General features: G+C 38.0%; 1 protein-coding gene across 7 annotated transcripts in view; it reads left to right on the forward strand.

Annotated features, from left to right (window-relative positions):
• Window positions 1–25,116, forward strand: part of PLS3 (plastin 3) — a 107,482-nt gene that overhangs the window by 75,064 nt on the left and 7,302 nt on the right. For 6 of the 7 annotated variants that reach the window (XM_053917306.1, XM_053917311.1, XM_053917308.2 and 3 more), the window contains 8 exons: window positions 7,679–7,808; window positions 8,340–8,472; window positions 10,078–10,159; window positions 11,211–11,376; window positions 13,507–13,649; window positions 20,021–20,047; window positions 20,313–20,408; window positions 23,928–24,123. In XM_053917306.1, coding sequence (XP_053773281.1) covers window positions 7,679–7,808; window positions 8,340–8,472; window positions 10,078–10,159; window positions 11,211–11,376; window positions 13,507–13,649; window positions 20,021–20,047; window positions 20,313–20,408; window positions 23,928–24,123 — 973 coding nt within the window. The remainder of the gene's footprint in view (window positions 1–7,678; window positions 7,809–8,339; window positions 8,473–10,077; window positions 10,160–11,210; window positions 11,377–13,506; window positions 13,650–20,020; window positions 20,048–20,312; window positions 20,409–23,927; window positions 24,124–25,116) is intronic. The other variant, XM_053917310.1, reaches the window with a different exon arrangement.

The following is a 25,116-nucleotide window of genomic DNA, read 5'->3' on the forward strand; positions in this document are numbered from 1 at the left end:
GAAATTCTGATATGTTCTCTTCCAATCAGGATTAACCCCTTTTAAGAGCGTCATAAGAGTTCAAGAAGCAAATTGACTATGGAATGATGTCTACTCAGCTGATAGCATTTGGGGGCAGGGGTGTTGTTACTGTTTTAAAAATACAAACGTGTCATAAATATAATGATATAGTTCTTGCCATCTTCTTTTGAAATACTGATTTCCTCCCCACAGTTTTTCTCTCCAGTTACTGCCAAAGGCTTTTGTTTTGAATTCTGTGTTCAATAGTAAGTTGCAGTTGACTTGCAATATGAGCACTTGCATGTCCTTTGATATATAACTTGCTCACCTTGTATTTGCATGTTTAATTGTGAATTTAAGGCAGTTTAAAGCAGTAGTTAACTGTGATTGGGTTTTTAAAAATATAATTTGCTGCTTAAAATTTTTGAATCTAGAAAGAACAGACTTAAATCATTAAGCTTTTCAGTGTGCCAGTATTGTTAAAGATAAAATTATGAAAGTGAGTTTTAGAACAATGATCTTAGAAACAATTTTATAGATTTTGAAACACTGCAGATTCCACACAGCTGTTTGTGGCCTTTAATAGAGGATGTGTGATTACCTTAATATATTGTTAAAAAGCAACATGCATACTAATTTTGACATCACCAGGGATTTTTAAAGTAAAATATTAATAAGGACATTTTTGTTTAAATATACATTTTAGAATAGGAAGGAATCAATACATTTATAGTCTTATTTTTCAAATTAAAAAAAATAACCTGGGTTCCTAAAGAAGGAAGTGATATGCCCAACATTACACAGGGAATTAGTGTTTTTTTCTAGTTGTCTTCCTTCTATTCAAGAAATTTGAAATATGAAGGACAATAAAAATAACCTGCCTGAAGTTTCAAAATGATACCACCATGACTGTACTGAAAAAAAGATGGGCGTTTAACCAAATGTTTGTTCACTCCCATCAGCTTTGTCATCAATGAAACAACTTACAAGTTGTCATATGTGTAGATCTTAGTTATCTGAGAAAGAGGAAGCTATTCCTGTCAGGTATTAACATAAAAAAATAGAAATAAACTTGTTGTTCCATGGTAGCATTTTGTTTTTCATTTAAATTGCTGCTTAAGGGGTGTTCATTGCAAACCAGACTTTAAACAATAGCCCTTTGTTATTCAGTAGAGTATATATGAGGCAGAGTCCCCAAATTATATGTAAACCTCAAATGTTAAAATTAAATTTGATGTGCTGATTTTGTTTCTTGTAAGTAATTCAAAATTATATTACTGGGCTTTTATACTTAAAACATTATTTTTAAAAAGATAATTTTTTTTTCTTGCACCTGTAAAAAGACTGGCAAAGCAATAAGTTTGAGCAGAGATGTGTGCATTAAATTCTTATTTTCACAGTGAGAAGCTTGCTTTTTCTTAATGGTAACAAGTTGTTGACCTGTTGGAGAACTTCTACTAATAGTACCAACATCAAATAAAGTGCTTAGAACAGTGCCAGGCATATATCAAATGCTATATATAGGTATTAGTTGTTGGTAGTTCGTTCTTTTTTTTTTAAAGAGCAGTATTCTTTTCATGTTATCGCTAAGTTTAGGCCTACAACAGATTCCCCCTCATCCCACCCCCTGCCGCCAAAGTGCACATTTAAACCTGCTACTTTGAAAACAAGCCTCAAACACTGGAAGCCAGTCAATATTTTTTTTGCAGTTCTTTCTGAAATACTTCCTTCTTAAGTTCTATGCCCCCGGATTTTTTTTGGGTTTGGCCACTAGTTCTGTGCTGAGCTAGAAAGGAGATGGAACTTTTAAAAGGAATAAGAAACATATACAGCATCCGGCAGAAGTAACGCCTACTTGACTGTGGTTGATAGGGTTATAATATGGGTGTCATAATTTATAGTTTTAATTTGAACACATCACCTGAAATGTCATATGGTGTGCTTGAGTGTGATATTGTTATGTTACAAAACTACATGCTTATGATTTTGTAATAAAGTTTTGTAATTAAATAGGGGCATTATTTGTAGACCCTGTATATTCCATAAAAGAAACTGAAAAAGATGTGTAGACCTAGAGTGAGCAGTGTACACCAGGAGTTTGTTCACACATGATAAACAAGTTCTTCCTCTTCAGGGAAAATAGCACGAAACAGTGAGCATGTTTGGCAATCACAATGGCAAATCTGTTCAAAGCTGCCATTGGAATCACAATGGCAGCTTTGAAAATATTCACTGAGCTGCTATGAACATTGGGGTGCATAGGTTCTTTTGGATTGGTGTTTCAGGGTTCTTAAGGCACACAACTGTAATTGAATAACAGTGAAAATTTAAAAAAAGAAAAGAAAATATTCACTGAGAAGTCTCTAGCACAGTAGTTGGGCCTTGTGTTATCCCTGATTTCAGAGATTGTTGTTAGCCTAGGCTTATATTCAAATAGCTTTGTCATCTACTCCAGCAATTTCTTTTCTAAAGTAGCAAATAAAATACAGATTCTCATGTAGTGAATCAATTTTACATGTACATAAATCTTCAATTATCTGTTATCTTTTAATGTTTTAAATCTAAAGAACAGAGGAAAATACTATAAAACCGGAAAGTTGAGCTTGGCTGTAATAATTTGAAAAAACTATTTAGAAAATGAAGGTCATGTAACTTTTCTAAGGCAATTAAAAATTAACTAATGTAGGGTGGTGGGGAGGGGTGGGGAGAAAAGGCAGAAAACTGTATTTGAACAACAATAAAAAATAAATAAATAAATATGAATAATTAACTATAGAAAAAAATTAACTAATGTAATTGCAAGTTTGGATATCATTCCTGAGCATCTGAAGTTTAACTATACCTGTGTTAGTAATTGTATTACAATATTGCACAGCATTCTTTATTATTATTATTATTACCACCACTACTGCTGCTGCTGCTGCTACTACTACTACTACTACTACTACTACTACTACTACCACTACCACTGCTGTTTGTATCATTCCCAATAGCTTTGTCATCTACTCCAGCAATTTCTTTTCTAAAGTAGCAAATAAAATACAGATTCTCATGTAGTGAATCAATTTTACATGTACATAAATCTTCAATTATCTGTTATCTTTTAATGTTTTAAATCTAAAGAACAGAGGAAAATACTATAAAACCGGAAAGTTGAGCTTGGCTGTAATAATTTGAAAAAACTATTTAGAAAATGAAGGTCATGTAACTTTTCTAAGGCAATTAAAAATTAACTAATGTAGGGTGGTGGGGAGGGGTGGGGAGAAAAGGCAGAAAACTGTATTTGAACAACAATAAAAAATAAATAAATAAATATGAATAATTAACTATAGAAAAAAATTAACTAATGTAATTGCAAGTTTGGATATCATTCCTGAGCATCTGAAGTTTAACTATACCTGTGTTAGTAATTGTATTACAATATTGCACAGCATTCTTTATTATTATTATTATTACCACCACTACTGCTGCTGCTGCTACTACTACTACTACTACTACTACTACTACTACTACCACTACTACCACTACCACTGCTGTTTGTATCATTCCCCTTTTCTGTGATGTATATAAATTTAGATGTATTTTTCCACTGAAATTGTGATCATGGAAACATTAGGTTGTTTCCTAGTTTTTAAAAGCAAGTGATCCTTGATGCAAAGGTATTTGTAGTGAGAAAAATAACTTTTCATATGTCATTCTGAGGCAGTAACATTTCAAACACTTTTTGTCATTCCAGTGATTGATAGTATGTTAGTCATGAGGAAACATACACATTTTAGATTCTAATTTACTGGACAATGTGTTTACTAAATGAAGTAGATTCAGAATGAGGTAGAATAGTGAATATTTTTTCTTTTTTAAAATATTTTTTAAGATTTTGCCCTGGCTGATGTGGCTTAGTGGATTGAGTGCTGGTCTGTGAACCAAAGGGTCACTGGTTTGATTCCCAATCAGGGCATGTGCCTGAGTTGCAGGCCAGGTCCCCAGGGGGAGGCACACAGGAAGCAACCACACATTGACGTTTTCTCTCCCTCTTTCTCCTTCCCTTCCCTGGTCTCTAAAGGTAGATAAATAAAATATTTTTTAAAATGTAAAAAATAAAACAAAAAATAAATATTTTTAAGATTTTATTTATTTTTAGAGAGAAGGGAAGGGAGGGCGAAAGATGGATAAAAACATTGATTTGATGAATGAGAGAAACATTGATCAGTTGCCCCTTGCATGTCCCTAACCAGGGACTTGGCCCGCAACCCAGGCATGTACCCAGACCAGTAGTCGAAACGGGGACCTTTCAGTTCACAGGATGATGCTCTACACACTGCGCCACACCAGTCAGGGCTGAATATTGTTTTTTCACTGAGCCAAAATAATAGTTGTAAAAGGAGAAGTTATAGGAACAAAATGCATCACAATTAAGACTGCTACATTCCCAGGTAACCATTTTGTTGTATAAACTTGTAAGTTAAGGTAAATTGAATAAAATTAAAGGACTAAAAAAAATCAGAATATAAGTAAAAATAATTTTAATAATTTGAAAATTACCCAGAGTGCATGAGTCAGCTTCACACTACAGGAGTCAAGGAAGCCAGAGAGAAAGAAGAGTGATGCTGCCGGCTGTGTGCAGTATTTAGAGTAGTCAGTGTGTGTGTGGGGGGGGGTGTCTCTATACATGTACAGATAGATATACCCCTACACACACACCCACATCCATTCTAAAATTCTGCCTTTGAAATTACAGGTATAGTATGAAATCCCAGCTATAGAAATTGAGTAAGCTTAATTTTATAAAACTTACTGCTTACTATTTTCCTCTATAAAACTGGGTTTATAAATCCAAGGAAAGTCGGCGTATAAGAAAGGTAACAGGAAAAGATGACTTTGTGATAGTGTTACAGAGCAGAGGGGGGGGTGGTTCACGATAAATTATTACAGAAAGGATTCCGCCTTTCTGTCTCTGGAGGTTCCTTCCCCCACGCCTCCACCAGCTAGGTTCGCAATGCCCGCCGCCAGAGAAAAGACGTCTCTCAATGCCAGAGACTGGTGAAAAGGAAAGGAATTGTTTATTTAAAAGTTACACAAACTTAGAATAATGACCTAATGTCTTCAATAAGATACTAAAGTCCTCTAGAACACCCACAGATGCACAGTCCTTCCCTCTCCCTGTGCCCAGTCCGGGGTACCGTGTCTCAGGAAAGGAAGTAGAAGTCCGTGATTCAGGCTCCCGGCACCATCAGCTGGGTGGCTGCTGCAACCTCCAGTTAATCCAAAGCTATGCGGCACCTTCTCATGGCCCAGCAGCAAGAGTCCTTCCTCCCCTTTTCTATGGCTGCAAAGTCTCTCCTGCTGCCTAAGCCGCGTGGCAAGAAGAAGCACTCCAAAACCTCGTGGTCCTCTCTACTCTCCTTCAGAACCGCGTGGTCCTTTTCCCCACTTCAGAACCACATGGACCTCTATCTATCTACTTGCTTCAGAACCTCGTGGTTCCCCCATTTACTTCAGAGCCGCGTGGTCTCTTCTTCTCTCCTTCCCCAAAACCTTGTGGTCCTCCTCCTACTACTTTGGAGCCGCGTGGTCTCTTCTTCCCCCAAAACCTTGTGGCCCTCCTCTACTACTATGGAGCCGCGTGGTCTCTCCTTCCCCCAAAACCTTGTGGCCCTCCTCTACTACTATGGAGCCACGTGGTCTCTTCTTCCCCCAAAACCTTGTGGCCCTCCTCTACTACTATGGAGCCGCGTGGTCTCTTCTTCCCCCAAAACCTTGTGGCCCTCCTCTACTACTATGGAGCCGCGTGGTCTCTTCTTCCCCCAAAACCTTGTGGCCCTCCTCTACTACTATGGAGCCGCGTGGTCTCTCCTTCCCCCAAAACCTTGTGGCCCTCCTCTACTACTATGGAGCCGCGTGGTCTCTCTTTTCTATGGCTGCCGGGCCTAGGTTTAAATCCCAGCACCCATCTTCCTTTGCAGCCCCATTTCTGACTCCTCCTACAGTCAGTTACACCTGCCAGCATCCCTGTATTCTTCCAGCTTTACTGGGCTGCCATAGTAAGTCTGGGCAGGTGTGGCCCCATGGCATGGAGCCAATCATCTCCACGCTCTCACGCAGGCCCTGTAACCAGGGGGAGTTACTTCCCAGTCCCATCCTGGGTGGAATTTGGTCCCATCCCCCTGGCTCAAAGCATGGCCACAGCTACTTAACACATCCATGAAACCAGTTAAAGGTTATAGATATGTTAAATGACTGTGCCAGGGGTTAGCTGCAAAGCTCTTGCTACCCAAAACAGCTCTGAATGGCCCTGTTCCATGTGTCCCATCCCCCCTGGCTCAGGCCTGTGGGGGTGAAGACATCCTACATACATTTTTCTAATATTTCCTGGACACCCTGAGTCCTGGACCCCACTACAAATCCCTTCTTGGGGCCCTCCTCTTGGCTGCACCCTGCTTCAATAGGGGCACTGATAACACCAGTAGTAACTTTTCTGTTATAAAAAGTTGCTTCCTAGGTATATTAATTACAAAAAGGTGCCCACCCTAGAAAGATTAAATGTGAAAAGGCACTCCTGCTGTCTGCCTTCCACAGCTTACTGCAAGACATAGGGCAGGCCTGGTTAGTGGAGCATGGGCTGGATTTCAGCTTCTACTCATGCTTGCATTCCCAGATACAACCTGAAACGACCCTGTTCTGTGTGTGTGAGAGAATGTACTTATCAGTAATGCTAAAGGCCTTCAAGTTATTTTCTGTGTGTTCAGCAACTTTTTCATTAGGGCTGTAAGTTTCTTATGATAAGTACACTTAAGTACTCTAAGCACCTTTTAAATAAATTTTTATGGAGACACTACATCTTGCTTTCATTTTACTGGCAGTGATTAATTTAATTTAGCCATGCACATTGGTAGATCAGGAACAAATTTAGCATTAGGCAAATTCTAGTATTTAAGAAATATATAGACAGTCCATTAGAATGTCAATTCATTCAACCAAGTGGTTAGAGTAGGGTGTGACATTAGCTTTGCTCTACAACCTGCTCTTGGACAATTAGAATTTGCAAGTTCATTTAGTTAGCCATTCTCCTTGTTGTGCAGCGAGGTTGGACCTTATAAATGCTCGAACAAGACAATTACTGAAAAGCCTCTTTTCTGTGCTTATTGTCAATAGCGATCTATTACTGCCAACTTAACACATTTTTTCACCTTATTATTCTATACATTTTGATTGAACAATCTTTTACTGAGCTACCTCTATCATACCCATAAATAGGTTTTTTTGGTTGAGTCATAAATTTTCATCTTTCTTTGTACTAAGAATTGTGGTTAAAGAAGGGGGATCCTTCAACCTCTTATCTCCAGAAAAGAACAAAGCCTCCGTTTTCACAGAAAATTGACAGATTTACCTATGTCTTTGAACCACACTGGTTTTCAGCTTAAAGCAGATTCACTGCATGTGGCACTTAATGTTTTTGACAAATGTGTGCAGTTGACTTTCTGGTGCTTCATTTTCAGTAGCAGTATTGTAGCACTTATTTACCATTTTAAAAACTGAAGCCCAGTTTTCCATATTTTTTTTAATGCTCATCACATATGGGGGAAAATTTAAGTGATCAAGTATAAGAGAAGATAAACCTGCTTATTGTTCTGCCTGATATAAAATTAATTGTGAATCGACAACATATTTTAATTAACAGATTTTCCAAGAGGTAAAAAGCAGTGATATTGCTAAAACCTTCCGCAAAGCAATCAACAGGAAAGAAGGAATTTGTGCTCTGGGAGGAACTTCAGAGCTCTCTAGTGAAGGAACACAGCATTCTTACTCAGGTAAGAGTTTCATGTACATTAAGTTAACATAATGAACTAAGTAGGATGCATGCTATCATGTCAAGGAGGGTCTCTAGAAAAACATTGACTCCTAAATTAAGAACACAGAAGTCCTTTGTGACATGTATTTGGACTTGCAACTAATATTTGCCTTAAAGGCATTTGTAAGTATTTATTGTATGGCTTTGTGAGCTTGTAAGAGACATGATACACTATGTGCAATGACAAACTTTATTATAATAGAGTTCTACAGTAATATAAAGATAAATTTTAAAACATTTCGTAACTAAATTCTCTAAGAATCGGTTAACTCTGCTGGGGTTTTTTTTGTAATTGTTGTTCACTTTATGTGGTTAACTTTATAATTCCTAATAGCCTCTGGGTTGTAGTCAAGTGTATGGGTTTCCAAAGAGGATAGCTACATGTTTGTGACACATTAATGTTCAGCATTACTAAACAACTATTTTACGCTTTAGAGTCATATTTAACCTAGAGTATGAACAGATTTCTTATTATTCGACATAATTTTAGAGGAAGAAAAATATGCTTTTGTTAACTGGATAAACAAAGCTTTGGAAAATGATCCCGATTGCCGACATGTTATACCAATGAACCCAAATACCGATGACCTGTTCAAGGCTGTTGGCGATGGAATTGTGCTTTGGTAAGATGTTGGCTTATTTTATATACAAGTTTCTTAAGTTATTTTCCATGTAATTGATGTATTTGATTCTGGATGCTTGACGGCATCATCTTGGGAAATAGTTAGAATTGAAAATTATCTCGATTCTGCCCATTTCATTTCATCTCTAGGTCTGTCCATGAAAGTACCATCAAACAATGAGTCTAAAATGCAATCATTTAGCCTGGAAACCTCTTTGTAGGGGAGCTCTCAGCTTCAGATTTCTTCTCATCATTGAGCCAGTAGAGTATGACAGCTCTGTTGAATTTAAGCATGACAGTATCTTTTTATTCTAAAGTACCGAAACTTCCAAAAGAAAAAAATAAAAGCTACTCTTCAATTCTTATTCTCCAGTTACTTATTTCTGAAAAATGCTTTTGTCACTGCTGCTGCCCCTGAGCCAACAGTATCTTGGTAGAAATTATGTAAGATTATCAACACCTTGTCAGATGATGCTCCTATTTATAAAGGCAGTGTAGCACAGGGTTAAAAGCATACTCTATAATCGATCTATTTGGATTCATATTCAGGCTCTGCCACTCGGTAGCTGTGGAGCTATAGTACAGATTCTAGCCCTTTTGTGTTTCACTTTTCATCTATTATGATCTCTATTATTATACTTTCCTCACAGGGGTGTTCTGAGCATTAAGTAAGTGATTACATACATGTAGAGTGCTTAGAACTGTGCAATGGATATATTGTATATGACATTATACAATACATAAAATTCTTTTTTGTAATAAGGTCACTTTGCTTGTTTGAAAAATGATTTCAAAAATGTAAGATATCCCCTATTTTGACTTTTATAAGTGCTAAAGAAATAATTACCCATGTGTTTGAATAGAGAGAAATAGCATCATTTTTCTTATGCTTAAAAACATGTTTTAGGGCAATATTATAAACATCTAAAACTTTAGAGTCTTAACTCCAAATTTTACCACATGAGATTCTTCCTAATAAGTTACAGATGCTAGCCTAATTAACATAACCTTTCTTTCTCTCACCACTATATTACCAGCATCAAATATAGTGTTCTTAGCTCATCATTCAGGCACTCAATAAATATTTGGTAGATGAAAGAATCTCATGCTCAATTAACTTTACCTCTTTGTTGATAAATGGCATTTTTAATTGTGAATTATATAACCTAGGAGAGATTCAATTTCACTGTGGTATCGTATCTGTTTTTAACATTTATTCAATAAATTTTTTTCAATATCCATGTTCATTTTTATAAAAGTATGTGGAAAATACAAAAATAAAATACAATGAGAAAATATACCCCAATCCCCAACTCAGAAGTTACCCAACTATTGTAAACACTTTGATCTTTTTAAAATTTGCTATATACATATATATATGGTGATCAATATGATAAAAGCCATATATTGCATTTTTCAGATTACATGAGTCACATAATAAGCTTTAAAATATTTGTGATTATTTACAGACTCTTCAAAAATAAGTCAACTCTATATCATAGAATTGTACACTTGAAACCTATATTATTTTATTAACCAATGTTACCCCAATAAATTCAATAAAACAAGAAAAAATAAATCCACTCACTTTAAAATTTTGTTTCAGTAAAATGATCAACCTTTCAGTCCCTGATACAATTGATGAAAGAGCAATCAACAAGAAAAAACTTACACCCTTCATCATTCAGGTATGCATTGTTCTCTCCACTGCATTCTATGAAACTACTATTTGAGGACCTGTTCTACAGACCATAGGCTCTGTACTTGTATTTTCTCATGTAATTCTTATAACAACTCTGAGTTCAGGATTGTTATCCAGATTTTACAGAGAACACAGCTGGGACTCAGAAAGGTTTTTGAGCTTGCCCAATGTTAATGTTGGAACTGAAGTTCAAATCCAGGTCTAATTCCAAAGCCCTATGTTCTTTTCATTACATATTGTGGTTCAAACATGCAAAAATAAGCAAACTTACAGGGTGGGACAAAAGTAGGTTTACAGTTGTTCTTATGGAAAATAATACAATTATTACCATATTTTGCTGTGTATAATACGCACTTTTGTTGCCCAAATTTTTTAGGGAAAAATAAGGATGCACAATATACATGGGTATAATGTGCACAAAAAATGTGGGTGCACATTACACACTGGAGCACATTATGCATGGAAAAATATGGTAAAAATAATACAAGAATAAACTGTAAGCATACTTATAACTGTAAGTCTACTTTTGTCCCATCCTGTATTTAAACTCTTACTTAGTATATTTAAGGAATGGGACATTTGCCTTTTCCATTAAGCAGGTATTAGACTATTAGGTAGCAAAATTTCCTCTGGCAGGGATACCTCTTAGGATGTGGAGATTGATAACCTCTAGAACTCTTTCAGCTACATGCAATAGACCTCTCATTAGACATTTTTAGAAATATGACACTTAACCTACATGGGTATACTTAACCTAGTCACTCAGCCTTTTTATTTAGTATTTCCAAAGTGACCACATAAATACCAAGGTAATTTCCCATGGAATTCTGGAAAAGGCAATAGCAATAAGGCTGAGATTTGTTTTAGCTATGCTTTTAATACCAATGTCTGGAATTTGTTTTCTGTTGATCACGTGTGGCTGAAACTACTGCATGGTTTTAATTTCTGTGTTGAGTGTTATTTTTAGTGAAAGGAGAAGTAGACTCCTAAAAAATGGAAAGGTCAAGAAGTAAGTGTGTAAATTGGCTATCTTGCAGGAAAACTTGAACTTGGCACTGAACTCCGCTTCTGCCATTGGGTGTCACGTTGTGAACATTGGTGCAGAGGATTTGCGGGCTGGGAAACCTCATCTGGTTTTGGGACTGCTTTGGCAGATCATTAAGATCGGTTTGTTTGCTGACATTGAATTAAGCAGAAATGAAGGTAATGGAACACAGTTTTTATTTTGAAAGTTGTTTAATGTTTTTTTTCTAGTCATGTAGACTGTCATATTCTCACTTAATTGAGGTGATTAGATGACAACTAGAATTAATAAAAGGTAATGCTATAGTGTTATTCAGGAAAACAGCCTAATTATAGCTTTCTTCTTTAACATTTGGCACATTAGAATTCATTTTGCCATTAAAACACAAAAGCATAGAGAGTTTAAGGAACTTCCCTAAGTTCTCCATACTTAATATCTATTTTCCCCTTTGCCCACACAAACCCCACCCCTTCACACTCAGCTCTTCCACTGTGCATCATGTGCTAACATTTTAAATTCCTTTTATATTCTATCATAGATTTAAACCTCTTAAAAATATTCTAACTTGCCCTTGATGATCTCATATTTCCTGAACCAGCAGAAGCATCATCCTTCTTATAGCATAGGTTTTAAAATCACATCATGGATTTGTAGAATGTATAAGCATATACAATACAATTGTCATGGGGCCCTAGGAAGTACTACATTGTCCTTTCCCCATAAGCACCACAGCAAATACTCATATTTTATTTGAGAAATCACCGTTTCAATCCTGTTACTTTTGGGAAAGAATATATATTTGGGGTTCTCAGTATTTCAGGGTCTCATAATGTCTGTCAAGAGTCTTATTTTGTACATTTTTATCTAATAAAGACTTTTGCATTTCACAAACTTATTGTACTTACACTTTCAATCCAGTCACAGGTACCTATATTTGGACAAATACAGTTTTTGTAATTGTTGACCTTCTCCAAGGTGGTGTTTGTCTTGTTAAAAGAGTTGAAGTCCATTGAAAAAGGAAAAGGAGACAACAAAATAAAATTTCATTGGCTCATGTAATAAATCAAATGATTTATCTTTGACAAGGTCTTAGGTACATAGATGTCAGGCTGTTTGATCCTTTCTAGCCTTTGACTTGGCAGAGATGAGGAACAGAAGGAGGGTTCTGTGCAGATGATCATGCCATCTCTCTCCTTGTGTAAATCCCAGTGCCAAAATGACATGGAATGAGGTGGAGTCCGTGAAAGATGAGATTTGCCTGGTATACATATGTATTATTTATACCTCTTCAGAAATCAGGCACTTTCAGTCTTGTTCAATATAAATCTCCTTTATTTTATGGGAGGTTAATATTGCATAAGGATTGCACAACTTCATAAAACAATGCTTAAATTTAAAGTCCTCTATGCCAACAATTTTCAACCAGCGTACAGCAAGAATCTTCAAAACATGCAATACCTGACTATTTAGTCAGGGGCACTGACCTCTTTTCCCCTAGACTGTCAAATAAAAATAATGACCACAGCCAACACAACAGTAGCCATGTGGTGTGAATGAATCAAAATTATACCTCTTTTTTGTCAGATTGGTAAAAACTGTTTTTTTGGTGTGTTGCAGAATTTTAGTAATTAGTTTATGTGAGCCATGGGATGTAAAATGTTGAAAATCACTGGTCTGTGCAGACATCCAAGTTCTCTTTATTTTCTCTAGGAATATTTACCAAAAGCATCTCTCTGCCACTTCCACACATTCAACAACAAAAACTATTGAGCAGCCTTTACATGGTAGATGCTATAGAAAATGTAAAGTTGAATTATATTCCATTAAAAACCCTTCTTAAAGGGTTTAACCCTTCAAGAGCTAATTAATTCCACTTAAATATAAATACCATAATCTTTCTATGCTCCTTTGAATAAAAAGTTAAGTAAAAGTCTCCACTGTTTTAAACATCATCCCCCAAATCTTGATTTTAATATTGTTAAACAAAGACAATTTATGTAAATATGTGATATAATGTGAAAATACTGATCTTAAAAGCTATAATTTATTTGGTATTTGGAGTGTGAAGAATAATGAAGAAGGGAGAATTATATTGTATATTTGCTGTGTATTCTCATAAGACAATGTCTCTATCTGTATCATCTTATAATTTTCTAATTATATATTTATCTTTTATTATACTATGAGTACCTGAAAACCCAAAACTAGGTCATGCTGGTTTTTGGACCTTTCTTATTTAACAGGATGAACTTGTAATAACCATTATCATATAATATATTGGTCATGTGTTCATTTTTTTTTTCTTACAGCCTTGGCTGCTTTACTTCGAGATGGTGAGACTTTGGAGGAGCTTATGAAATTGTCTCCAGAAGAGCTTCTGCTTAGATGGGCAAACTTTCATTTGGAAAACTCAGGCTGGCAAAAAATCAACAACTTTAGTGCTGACATCAAGGTAATGTGCCAATAACCATAACACTTTGGGGGGATACAATGACTTGAGAATTTCATCCCAGCTTAACAGAGGGAAAATCATACCAGTTTATCACCAAGTCTTGTTGCTTCTTGGCCCCAGTGGGAGATTTCAGTAGAGAGGATGAGCCATGTGAGGAGCATGAGCACCAAGTCTAGCTTCTCTTTTGTGGAAAAGGGTAAAAGTATTATAGTCCTACTATTTTATATTCTGCTCACTGTTAAAAATTGAATATTTAAAAAATGGGCCATTACTATTCTATTCCTAACTGCCTTTCCCAGGCCCCAGTGCACCAGTTAGTAAAGACCTAGAAGAGAGAGAGTGCCTCGATATTCCCCTTCCCCCTTCTTTTTTTTTTTTTTTTTTTTGTTCTTTGGCTTCTCCATTGCCTATACTGTTCTTAACATATCCCTGTCTATTCTTTACCTACCCAATTTTACTTCTTTTTTTTTCTCTTCCCTCCTCCTTTGTTTAAATTTATAAAATATTTATTGATTATGTTATTACGGTTGTCCCATTTACCCCCTTCACTCCACTCCATCTAGCCCACCCCCTCCCTCCCACATCCCCCCCCCCCCCCCCGCTATAGTTCATGTCCATGGGTCATACTTATAACTTCTTTGGTTTCTACATTTCCTACACTATTCTTACCCTCCCCCTGTCTATTTTCTACCTACCATTTATGCTACTTATTCTTTGTACCTTTCCTGCCTCTCTCCCCCTCCCAATCCCCTATTGATAACCCTCCATGTGATCTCCATTTCTATGGTTCTGTTCCTGCTCTAGTTGTTTGCTTAGTTTGCTTTTGTTTTTGTTTTAGGTGTGGTTGTTAATAACTGCGAGTTGGCTGTCATTTTTACTGTTCATATTTTTTATCTTCTTTTTCTTAGATAAATCCCTTTAACATTTCATATAATAAGGGCTTGGTGATGATGAACTCCTTTAACTTGACCTTATCTGAGAAGCACTTTATCTGCCCTTCCATTCTAAATGATAGCTTTGCTAGATACAGTAATCTTGGATGTAGGTCCTTGCCTTTCATGACTTTGAAAACCTCTTGCCAGCCCCTTCTTGCCTGTAAGGTCTCTTTTGAGAAATCAGCTGACAGTCTTATGGGAACTCCTCTGTAGGTAACTTTTCTCTTGCTGCTTCTAAGATTCTCTCCTTCTCTTTAATCTTGGGGAATGTAATGATGATGTGCCTTGGTGTGTTCCTCCTTGGGTCCAGCTTCTTTGGGACTCTCTGAGCTTCCTGGACTTCCTGGAAGTCTATTTCCTTTGCCAGATGAGGGAAGTTCTCCTTCATTATTTGTTCAAATAAGTTTTCAATTTTTGTTCTTCCTCTTCTCCTTCTGGCACCCCTATAATTCGGATGTTGGAACGTTTCAAGATGTCCTGGAGGTTCCTAAGCCTATCCTCATTTTTCTGAATTCTTGTTTCTTCATTCTTTTCTGGTTGGATGTTTCTTTCTTCCTTCTGATCCACACTGTTAATCTGAGTCCCAGTTTCCCTCCCATCACTGTTGGTTCTCTGTACATTTTCCTTTGTTTCTCTTGGCATAGCCTTCATTTCTTCATCTAATTTGCAACCAAATTCAACCAATTCTGTGAGCATCCTGATTCCCAGTGTTTTGAACTGTGCATCTGATAGGTTGGCTATCTCTTCATTGCTTAGTTGTATTTTTTTCTGGAGCTTTGATCTGTTCTTTCATTTGGGCCTTTTTTTTTTTTTTTTTTTGTCTTGTGTGCCTGTTATGTAAAGGGGCGGAGCCTTAGGTTTTTCCCGGGGTGGGGCAACGCTGGTCACTGCACTGTGATTCTGTACAGTGGAGGAGGGTCCGAGAGGGAGCAATGGTGCTTGTTCCATTCTCTGCCAGATTTCAGTCACTCCCTTCACTACACACAAACTGGGCCCCTCCAGTGCTGATTCCCAAGTGGGTGGGCTTGTGCATGCTCTAGGCCCCTATGGGTCTCTCCAAGGAACTGTCCTGTGAGGCTGGGAGTTTCTCCTGCTGCCACCTCAACCCCCACAGGTGTTTTCAATCAGAGGTTTGAGGCTTTATTTCCCCGCACTGGAGCCCTGAGTTGCGCAGTCTTTTTCGCTCCCCTGCCATTCCTCCTTGTTTATCTATGCACGAATGTGGGGCCGCAGGATCTGCTAGCTGCTGCACTGCCTGCCCCATTCCACAATCTGCCACCTCGCTGGGTCCGCCAGCCGCCTTGCCATGAGTCCTCTCTGCCTGGCTGCCTGTCTCCACCCCTCCTACCAGTCTGGATGAATGTGTCTTCTTTATCTCCTTGCTTGTCGGACTTCCATGCACTTCGATTTTCCGTCAGTTCTGGTTGTTTTTTTGTTTTTAAATTGTTGTTGTCCTTCTTTTGGTTGTGTGAGGAGGCACAGTGTGTCTTCCTTACGCCTCCATCTTGGCCGGAAGCTCCCTCTTTGCTCCCAATTTTACTTCTAAATCCCCTTCCCCTTTGTTGTTTGCCTCCTGTCCTATTGTGTGCTCCACGTTTAGACATTGGGTTCTTGACTGTACCAATGAGCTCTTATTTATGTCTGTGTCTCCTACCTCGGCCCCTGCCCCTGTGCCCTCCCACTAAGTCTACCTCTGACATAACACCTGGCACATAAACAAACTGCAAAGATTCCTTGTTTTGAATAGAATTCTGGAGCTCACTGGTTGCCATGAACAGTAGGGGAAAACTATCAAGGGAAGGAGATATTGGTAGCATGGTGTCCTTGGCTTCTCAAGGAGAGAAGGCCAAAATTATCATAGCAAAAATCATGGAGTTCTCATTAACTGTCTGGTCTCTCTCTCAAATCTAGATGTTGGGACACAGGGAAGAAACTCGAGGATCTTTACCATGTGTCACTGACCTACAGGACTATGAAAGCAGTAGGCTATGGTCACATCAATTTGTTCAGTGATGAGAGGTAGTAATGGGCTATTTACACTAATGATTTCAAAAGTGAATATTACAGATGGCCCCCAAATTATCAGACCAGTTGGACCCACCCCTTCTTTTAACTCACACAGTATGTTTGGCCCAGTATATTATGCTTTATGCATTAGATGTATTGCTGAAGACCATTTGTAAGTGCATTTTATGTTCTAGGACATATTTTAAATGTATAAAAGGAAATCTTATTTAAAACTGAAGCCTGCTTTGGATTTTTAAAAGCAAAGAATTGTTCAGTAATGTGAAAAGGAATTTCAAATTTAGCTGTATTCACCTGCAAAGCACTTTTTAGTATAGTAAATACAGACTCTGCTGGGCCTGTTCTTTATCTCTTCTTCTCAAATGCATAGGATTAGATTCTGCACCCTTAGTAGGTAACTATAAATGAGAGCACTATCACAACTGTCACATACTACCAGAAGGAGGAAAATCCTGTGTAGGATCTGGCTTTGTATTTCATGAATTGCTTTGAAATGGCTTTGACTCACCTGATTATTCCCATGCTTAGAATAATTTAGGGAACTGGGTGTCATACTCACTTGGGTAGCTTGCTAAGGGTGAAGCTTTTGTGGATAGCTCCCAGAGAGTACTCCCATTTTATAGGTATGGGGTTGGGTCCAGTAATTGGCATTTTAAACAACATACCAGGGGCTGCACATGATCTGCAGAGCTTACTGTGAGGAACAGTCCTTCATAGACTATCTGGACTGTCAAGGCCCAGGAATAGCAAACTATCGTAGCTGGGAAGGTAGTCTTCTGACATAGCAAGATTAAGGCATCTTGACTCTAGTTCCTGTCCGCTGGTATCCCAGGGAGGCTGAATTTACTTGATGTGTGTGTTGAAGACCCCTATTAAGTGTTTGGGCTAGTCTATGGTTTTCAAGCTATGTTCTGTTGGGTGTCCGCACAGCCTGAATTTACCCAGCCTACCCCTAATATGAGCAACGCCACTTTGTTTTAGGAATTGGGATTTCAAGTGAAAATGTTCAAGTTCTGAAAGAGTTCAGGAACTCAAAACAAAAAGAGAGGTTTGTTTTTGGTTAAGTGTATTCACATCATAAAGGGTTAAATATTATTTCAACAGCTGAAGTGTTGCTCATTTAAAAAAAATTTTTCAGAGAACCAAGACAGCGGCATAGGTAGACACACTGCGCCTCCTTGCACAACCAGAACTGACAGAAAATCGAATGGCAAGGAAGTCTGACACCAAGTAGATAAAAAAGAAACATACATCCAGACCGTTAGGAGGGGCAGAGAGGGGCACCAGAGTGGAGAGGACTCCCGTGGCCGTGGCAGGACCGAGACTGGCGGAGTGTGGGACGAAAGGGGCAGGCAGTCTGACCACTAGCAGACCCTGTGGCCCCGCATTCGCGCACAGATAAACCGAGAGGGCCGGACTCAGACTGGCGGAGAACGGGGCAGGCAGAGCAGCGGGTAGCACCCCCGAGGCCCCACATTCGTGCACAGATAAACTGGGAAGAACGGCGGGGAGCGAAGCAAACCGAGTAACCCAGGGCTCCAGCGCAGGGGGGGGGGGTTGGTGGTGGGGGACAGGAAATAAAGCCTCAAACCTCTGATTGAAAACGCCCGTGGGGGTTGGGGCGGCAGCAGGAGAGACTCCCAGCCTCACAGGAGAGGTCGTTGGAGAGACCCACAGGGGCCTAGAGCATGCACAAGCCCACCCACTTGGGAACCAGCACCAGAGGGGCCCAGTTTGATTGTGGGTAGCTGAGGAAATGGCTGAAATCTGGTGGAGAGTGGAGCAAGCGCCTTTGCTCCCTCTCGGCCCCTCCCCCACATACAGCATCACAGCGCAGCGACAAGCACTACCCCGCCCCAGGGAAAACCTAAGGCTCCACCCCTTTAAGTAACAGACACGTCAAGACAAAAAAAAAATGGCCCAAATGACAGAACACTTCAAAGCTCCAGAAAAAATACAACTAAGTGAGGAAGAGATAGCCAACCTATCGGATGCACAGTTCAAAACACTGGTTATTAAGATACTCACAGAATTGGTTGAATTTGGTAGCAAACTAGATGAAAAAATGAAGGCTATGCCAAGAGAAACAAAGGAAAATGTACAGGGAACCAATAGTGATGCAAAGGAAACTGGGACTCAAATCAATGGTGTGGACCAGAAGGAAGAAACATCCAACCAGAAAAGAATGAAGAAACAAGAATTTGGAAAAATGAGGAGAGGCTTAGGAACCTCCAGGACATCTTGAAACGTTCCAACATCCGAATTATAGGGGTGCCAGAAGGAGAAGAGGAAGAACAAAAATTGAAAACTTATTTGAACAAATAATGAAGGAGAACTTCCCTCATCTGGCAAAGGAAATAGACTTCCAGGAAGTCCAGGAAGCTCAGAGAGTCCCAAAGAAGCTGGACCCAAGGAGGAACACACCAAGGCACATCATCATTACATTCCCCAAGATTAAAGAGAAGGAGAGAATCTTAGAAGGAGCAAGAGGAAAGGACACAGTTCCCATAAGGAGTTTCCATAAGACTGTCAGCGGATTTCTCAAAAGGGACCTTACAGGCAAGAAGGGGCTGGCAAGAGGTTTTCAAAGTCATGAAAGGCAAGGACCTACATCCAAGATTACTGTATCTAGCAAAGCTATCATTTAGAATGGAAGGGCAGATAAAGTGCTTCTCAGATAAGGTCAAGTTAAAGGAGTTCATCATCACCAAGCCCTTATTATATGAAAGGTTAAAGGGACTTATCTAAGAAAAAGAAGATAAAAAATATGAACAGTAAAAATGACAGCAAACTCACAGTTATAAACAACCACACCTAAAACCAAAACAAAAGAAAACTAAGCAAACAACTAGAACAGAAACAGAACCACAGAAATGGAGATCATATGGAGGGTTATCAATAGGGGATTGGGAGGGGGAGAGAGGCAGGAAAGGTACAGAGAATAAATAGCATAAATGATAGGTGGAAAATAGACAAGGGGAGGGTAAGAATAGTGTAGGAAATGTAGAAGCCAAAGAACTTATAAGTATGACCCATGGACACGAACTATAGGGGGGGAATGTGGGAGGGAGGGGGTGGGCAGGATGGAGTTGAGTGAAGGGGTGGAAATGGGACAACTGTAATAGCATAATCAATAAATATATCAAAAACAAACAAACAAATATTAGCATGTCATTGAGTAAAAAATTTTAGTGGAAAGTACAAAGAATATAAATAAAACCATAAATAATCCTAAAAAAAAAATTTTCATTTAAATTTACAATTACATCTTTAACACAGGTAATCTCTTCTCCATAGAGTATAGTATGTATTGTGCTGTGTAATGATATAACCTGTTTGTTTTCTCTTTTCCCTGTGCTTCCTGGATTTCTACTCTCCCACTGATTTTTCTTGTTTGTTTTGTCTACCAAGCTTATTGACTTCAGTAATTCAGTGAAGGTACAGAACTAGTTATGTGTTTACTAGCATTATTGTATTGATAAATTTAATAAATTGTAAAATTATGATGAAATTCAATTTCAAGGCAGACATAAAACCAGGTAGATGAACTTTTCTGGGGAAAGGATCTGTTAAATTAAAAGATAGAGATTTGTGCCATGTATTCTCATAAAATTCAGTGCAAATATCCTTCCAAAAATGAGACAATAGGATACATTCATTCTTTGTACATGTGATCTCACTGACATTTTCAATTCATTTGTAGGATTCCAAAGCCTATTTCCATCTTCTCAATCAAATTGCACCAAAAGGACAAAAGGAAGGTGAACCACGGATAGATATTAACATGTCAGGTTTCAATGTAAGTATAGATGTTTCTTTTAAATTTTACAATCTTACAAAATTATTGTCAATTTCTTATAAATACAGGAATCTTCATGATTGTATATAGTGGTATTGACAGTTTCAAGTGTTTATTTAAAATTATTTTAAAATTGCTATACTTGTCATTCAGAGGCAGAAAGACTAGCTTTGATATATTTTCAGAGTTCATTATTGAGTTCCATAATTATATTGGTATTGGTTTATAGTGGATGGTATAAGATATTCAAAGCAAGTGTGGGGAAATAAGTACTAGAGACTGACCTTTGAATACTTAGATTATAATCACAGTGATAGATTTAATGACTGCATATTTATATATGCATCTGTTACTCCTGTGTTGAGAATAATGTGAATATGTTTACAGACTCATGACCTGTGAAATAACAATTTGAGGAATTACTCTCATGGATTATGTACCCTAGTTACATTATTAATTTGTTCAATGATCTGGGGCTGCTTCCTTCCCAAAATTGGATCTCACTTTGTTCATCCACAAAGTAAGGAGTTGGACTAGACTGATCAGCATCAACTTTCTAGGATCCTGTCATTCTTTATACCTATGAGATATGGAAAGCACTATACTAACCTTAGTAATTGATATTTCTACACTATTAAGCAATAGGATTGAGTGGATTGCACTAGCTAAACCATTTACACTGCCCTTTCTAGAAATGAATTTGTAACAGACTTGTTTGCTTATATTTCTGTCTGTATATTAAATATGAAATTCTTTGGCTCAGGTTACTCTTGGTAAAAATGAGCAATGTCCTGTACACTAAGGGAATCAGGTGCCTGGGTAAAGGGCACCAATATACCAACTCATTCTGATTCTTTTTTTTTAATATATTTTATTGATTATTCTATTACAGTTGTCCCACATTCTCCCCCTTTCCTCCTTCACCCTGCACACCCCCTCCCACCCGCATTCTCCCCCTTTAGTTCATGTCCATGGGTCATAAATATGAGTCAGGAGTGATAAACTCATTTTCACCAGGTGCCACATCAGCCTTGAGGTTGCCTTCAAAGGGCCGAATGCAATTTTCGGACTATATAAATGTAACTACTCCTTAACAGTTAAGCCAGAGCTCGATGCTACCACCAGGTAGACACAAGGTTCCAGGCCGGATCAAACAAGGTAGAGGACCGGATTCACCTGTAATATAAGTTCTTCGGCTTCTACATTTCCTATACTATTCTTACCCTCCCCCTGTCTATTTTCAACCTACCATTTATGCTACTTATTCTCTATACCTTTTCCCCCTCTATCCCCGTCCCACTCCACCACTGATAACCCTCCATATCATCTCCATTTCTGTGATTCTGTTCCTGTTCTAGTTGTTTGCTTAGTTTGTTTTTGTTTTTAGGTTTGGTTGTTAATAGCTGTGAGTTTGTTGTTGTTTTACTGTTCATATTTTTTATCTTCTTTTTCTTAGATAAGTCCCTTTAACATTTCATATAATAAGAGCTTGGCGATGATGAACTCCTTTAACTTGACCTTATCTGGGAAGCACTTTATCTTCCTTCCATTCTAAATGATAACTTTGCTGGATAGAGTAATCTTGGATGTAGGCCCTTGCCTTTCATGACTTGGAATACTTCTTGCCAGCCACTTCTTGCCTGCAAGGTCTCTTTTGAGAAATCAGCTGACAGTCTTATGGGAATTCCTTTGTAGGTAACTGTCTCCTTTTCTCTTGCTGCTTTTAAGATTCTCTCCTTATCTTTGATCTTGGCTAATATGATTATGATGTGCCTTGGTGTGTTTCTCCTTGGGTCCAACTTCTTTGGGACTCTCTGAGCTTCCTGGATTTCCTGGAAGTCTATTTTCTTCACCAGATTGGGGAAGTTCTCCTTCATTATTTGTTCAAATAAGTTTTCAATTTGTTGCTCTTCCTCTTCTCCTTCTGGCACCCCTATGATTCAGATGTTGGAACATTTAAAGTTGTCCTGGAGGTTCCTAAGCCTCTCCTCATTTTTTGAATTCTTGTTTCTTCATTCTGTTCTGGTTGAATGTTTCTTCTGCTCTAACCCCTTGATTTGAGTCCTGGTTTCCTTCCCGTCACTGTTGGTTCCCTGTACATTTTCCTTTATTTCACTTTTCATATCCCTCATTTTTTCCTCTAATTTGCGACCATATTCAACCAATTCTGTGAGGTTCCTGATTACCAGTGTTTTGAACTGTGAATCTGATAGGTTGGCTATCTCTTCGTTGCTTAGTTGTATTTTTTCTGGATCTTTGTCCTGTTCTTCCATTTGGGCCATTTTTTTTCTGTGTCAGCTCACCTGTTACATAGTAAGGGGCGGAACCTTAGGTGTTCACCAGGTTGGGGCAACACACATCCCTACATTGTGATACTGTATGTGGGGGAGGGGTCTGAGAGGAAACAGTGTTGCTTGCTCTGCTCTCTGCCGGTTTTCAGTCACTTCCCCCACTACCCACAATCAAATTGGGCCATTCTGGTGCTGATTCCCAGGTGAGTAGGTTTGTGTACATTCTAGGACCTTGTAGGTCTCTCCAATGAACTCTCCTGTGAGGCTGGGAGTTTCTCCCACTGCCTCATCCCTCACAGGTGTTTTCAGTCAGAGACTTTGAGGTTTATTCTCCCATGCTGGGACCCTGGAATTGGTGGTCTCACTCCCCAGTTGTTCCTCCTGGTTTACCTGCATGCAAATGTGGGACCATGCAGTTCACAAGCGGCTGCCTTCCTGTGAGTCTTCTCTGCCTGTCAGCCCATCTCCGCCCCTCCTACTGGTCTGGATGAATGTTTCTTCTTCAACTTCTTGGTTGTCGGACTTCCATACAGTTGGATTTTCTGTCAGTTTTGGTTGTTTTTGTTTTTAAATTTGTTGTTGCCCTTCTTTTGGTTGTGTGAGGAGGCAGAGTATGTCTACCTATGCCTCCATCTTGGCCAGAAGTCTCTCATTCTAATTCTGATAAAGCTCTTCTGTTAGTCCTCCCTGATTGATCCTCTTAAAACACTCCTTTCTTTCTCTGTTCCTTCCTCAGAATCCTTCTAGGATTCCTATTGACTCTAGAGTTCTGTCTGAAATGTTCTCCTTAGAGCATTTTAAGGCTGCTGTATCTCTCCTAGCTAGTGTTATTTTACAATAGTCTGCACCCTTCAAACACACATTTATCTTGGAGCCTTTGCTTACACTTTCCCCTTGTTTTGCAGTGTTCTTCAATTTTTAGCCTTATACCTTCTTTAGGACCTAATTTAAAGAACTCAACAGTTCTAGCTTTTACCTGATGGGGTTTAACATGCCCTTTGTGTTTACTGTACTGCCCTTATAGCTGTGGTCTGGTGCCATCTATGGTATTTTCAAGGTACTGCAAATCCAACACAACTAACTTTTTTTTTCCTATTCAACACAATTTTAGTGGTGTTGTATGTTGGCTAAGAGAAAATAGAGCTGTATATCTAGCCTATCATTGTAAGGAAACATTTCTGTATTTTCAGTATGGTCTCTTTAAAAATGTCTTCTTTTACTTCAACAGGAAACAGATGATTTGAAGAGAGCTGAGAGTATGCTTCAACAAGCAGACAAATTAGGTTGCAGACAGTTTGTTACTCCTGCTGATGTTGTCAGTGGAAACCCCAAACTGAACTTAGCCTTTGTGGCTAACCTGTTTAATAAGTATCCAGCACTAACTAAGCCAGAGAACCAGGATATTGACTGGACTCTATTAGAAGGTAACTGAAGATTTTTCAAATTCTGATGAGTAGGACTACAGAGAAGAAATATACAGTCTGCAATGATTTCATGATCTTGATTTAGTAAGTTTCCTTATCCACTTTCCTGTAGCAGACATCTGCTAGGAGTAGACTGAAGAACTGAATAAAAAATGGCAGCTAAAGAAAGGGATGATACAAGGGAACTTTTAAGGTTTAAAGCCCCTTAGTAAATCAACGTTTTGTTTTAATATTTTATGTTAGATAACTGTTTAAACCTTTCACCAGAAAAATACACATCTGCATAAAATTGGACCTATATTTACAGTATTTGTTTCATTCTTCCACAGTCAGACTAACTGGAACTAGTCCCCTTTTGCTTTCACACTTATTTACTCAAACAGTAGTAGTAATGTGTGATAATTATTTATTGATGTTTGGGGAAAGCAGTTTACCTTTTCCAGGTTGTGTATATATATATATATATATATATATATATATATATATATATATATATATATATAAAAATTAACAACTATAAATTGTAGTTGTTGAATATCCATTGGCATTACTATAAAAATTTTAAATTGTATACTTTTGAAGTTTCAAGTAATTTATTGCTTTAATATAGGCATATAAAAGAACTCATGTAGTTTAGTGAACACACAATACAATACACAAATGGTATATTGTAGAATTGTATACCTGAAACCTATATAATTTTATTAACTAATGTCACCCCAATAAATTCAATAAAAATTAAAAAATAAAAATGGATAGACAGAAGGCATAAATTAATATGTTTGTATGACAAACTTATATTAATTTATAAGAGCAAATTTTTAAAAATACAAACCAAACTTGATAACATCAGTTCCTTTGAAGTATAGGGACTTGGGGAGATTGGAGAAGAATTAGATGGGGTAGGAGATTATAAAAAGTTACTAAATGTCTGAATTGCTTAACTGGCTATAATAAGTTTATATTCTTTAATTTTAAAGTAAATTAACAAAT

The sequence above is a fragment of the Desmodus rotundus genome, chromosome X (genome assembly GCF_022682495.2).
Source record: "Desmodus rotundus isolate HL8 chromosome X, HLdesRot8A.1, whole genome shotgun sequence".
Taxonomy (NCBI): domain Eukaryota; kingdom Metazoa; phylum Chordata; class Mammalia; order Chiroptera; family Phyllostomidae; genus Desmodus; species Desmodus rotundus.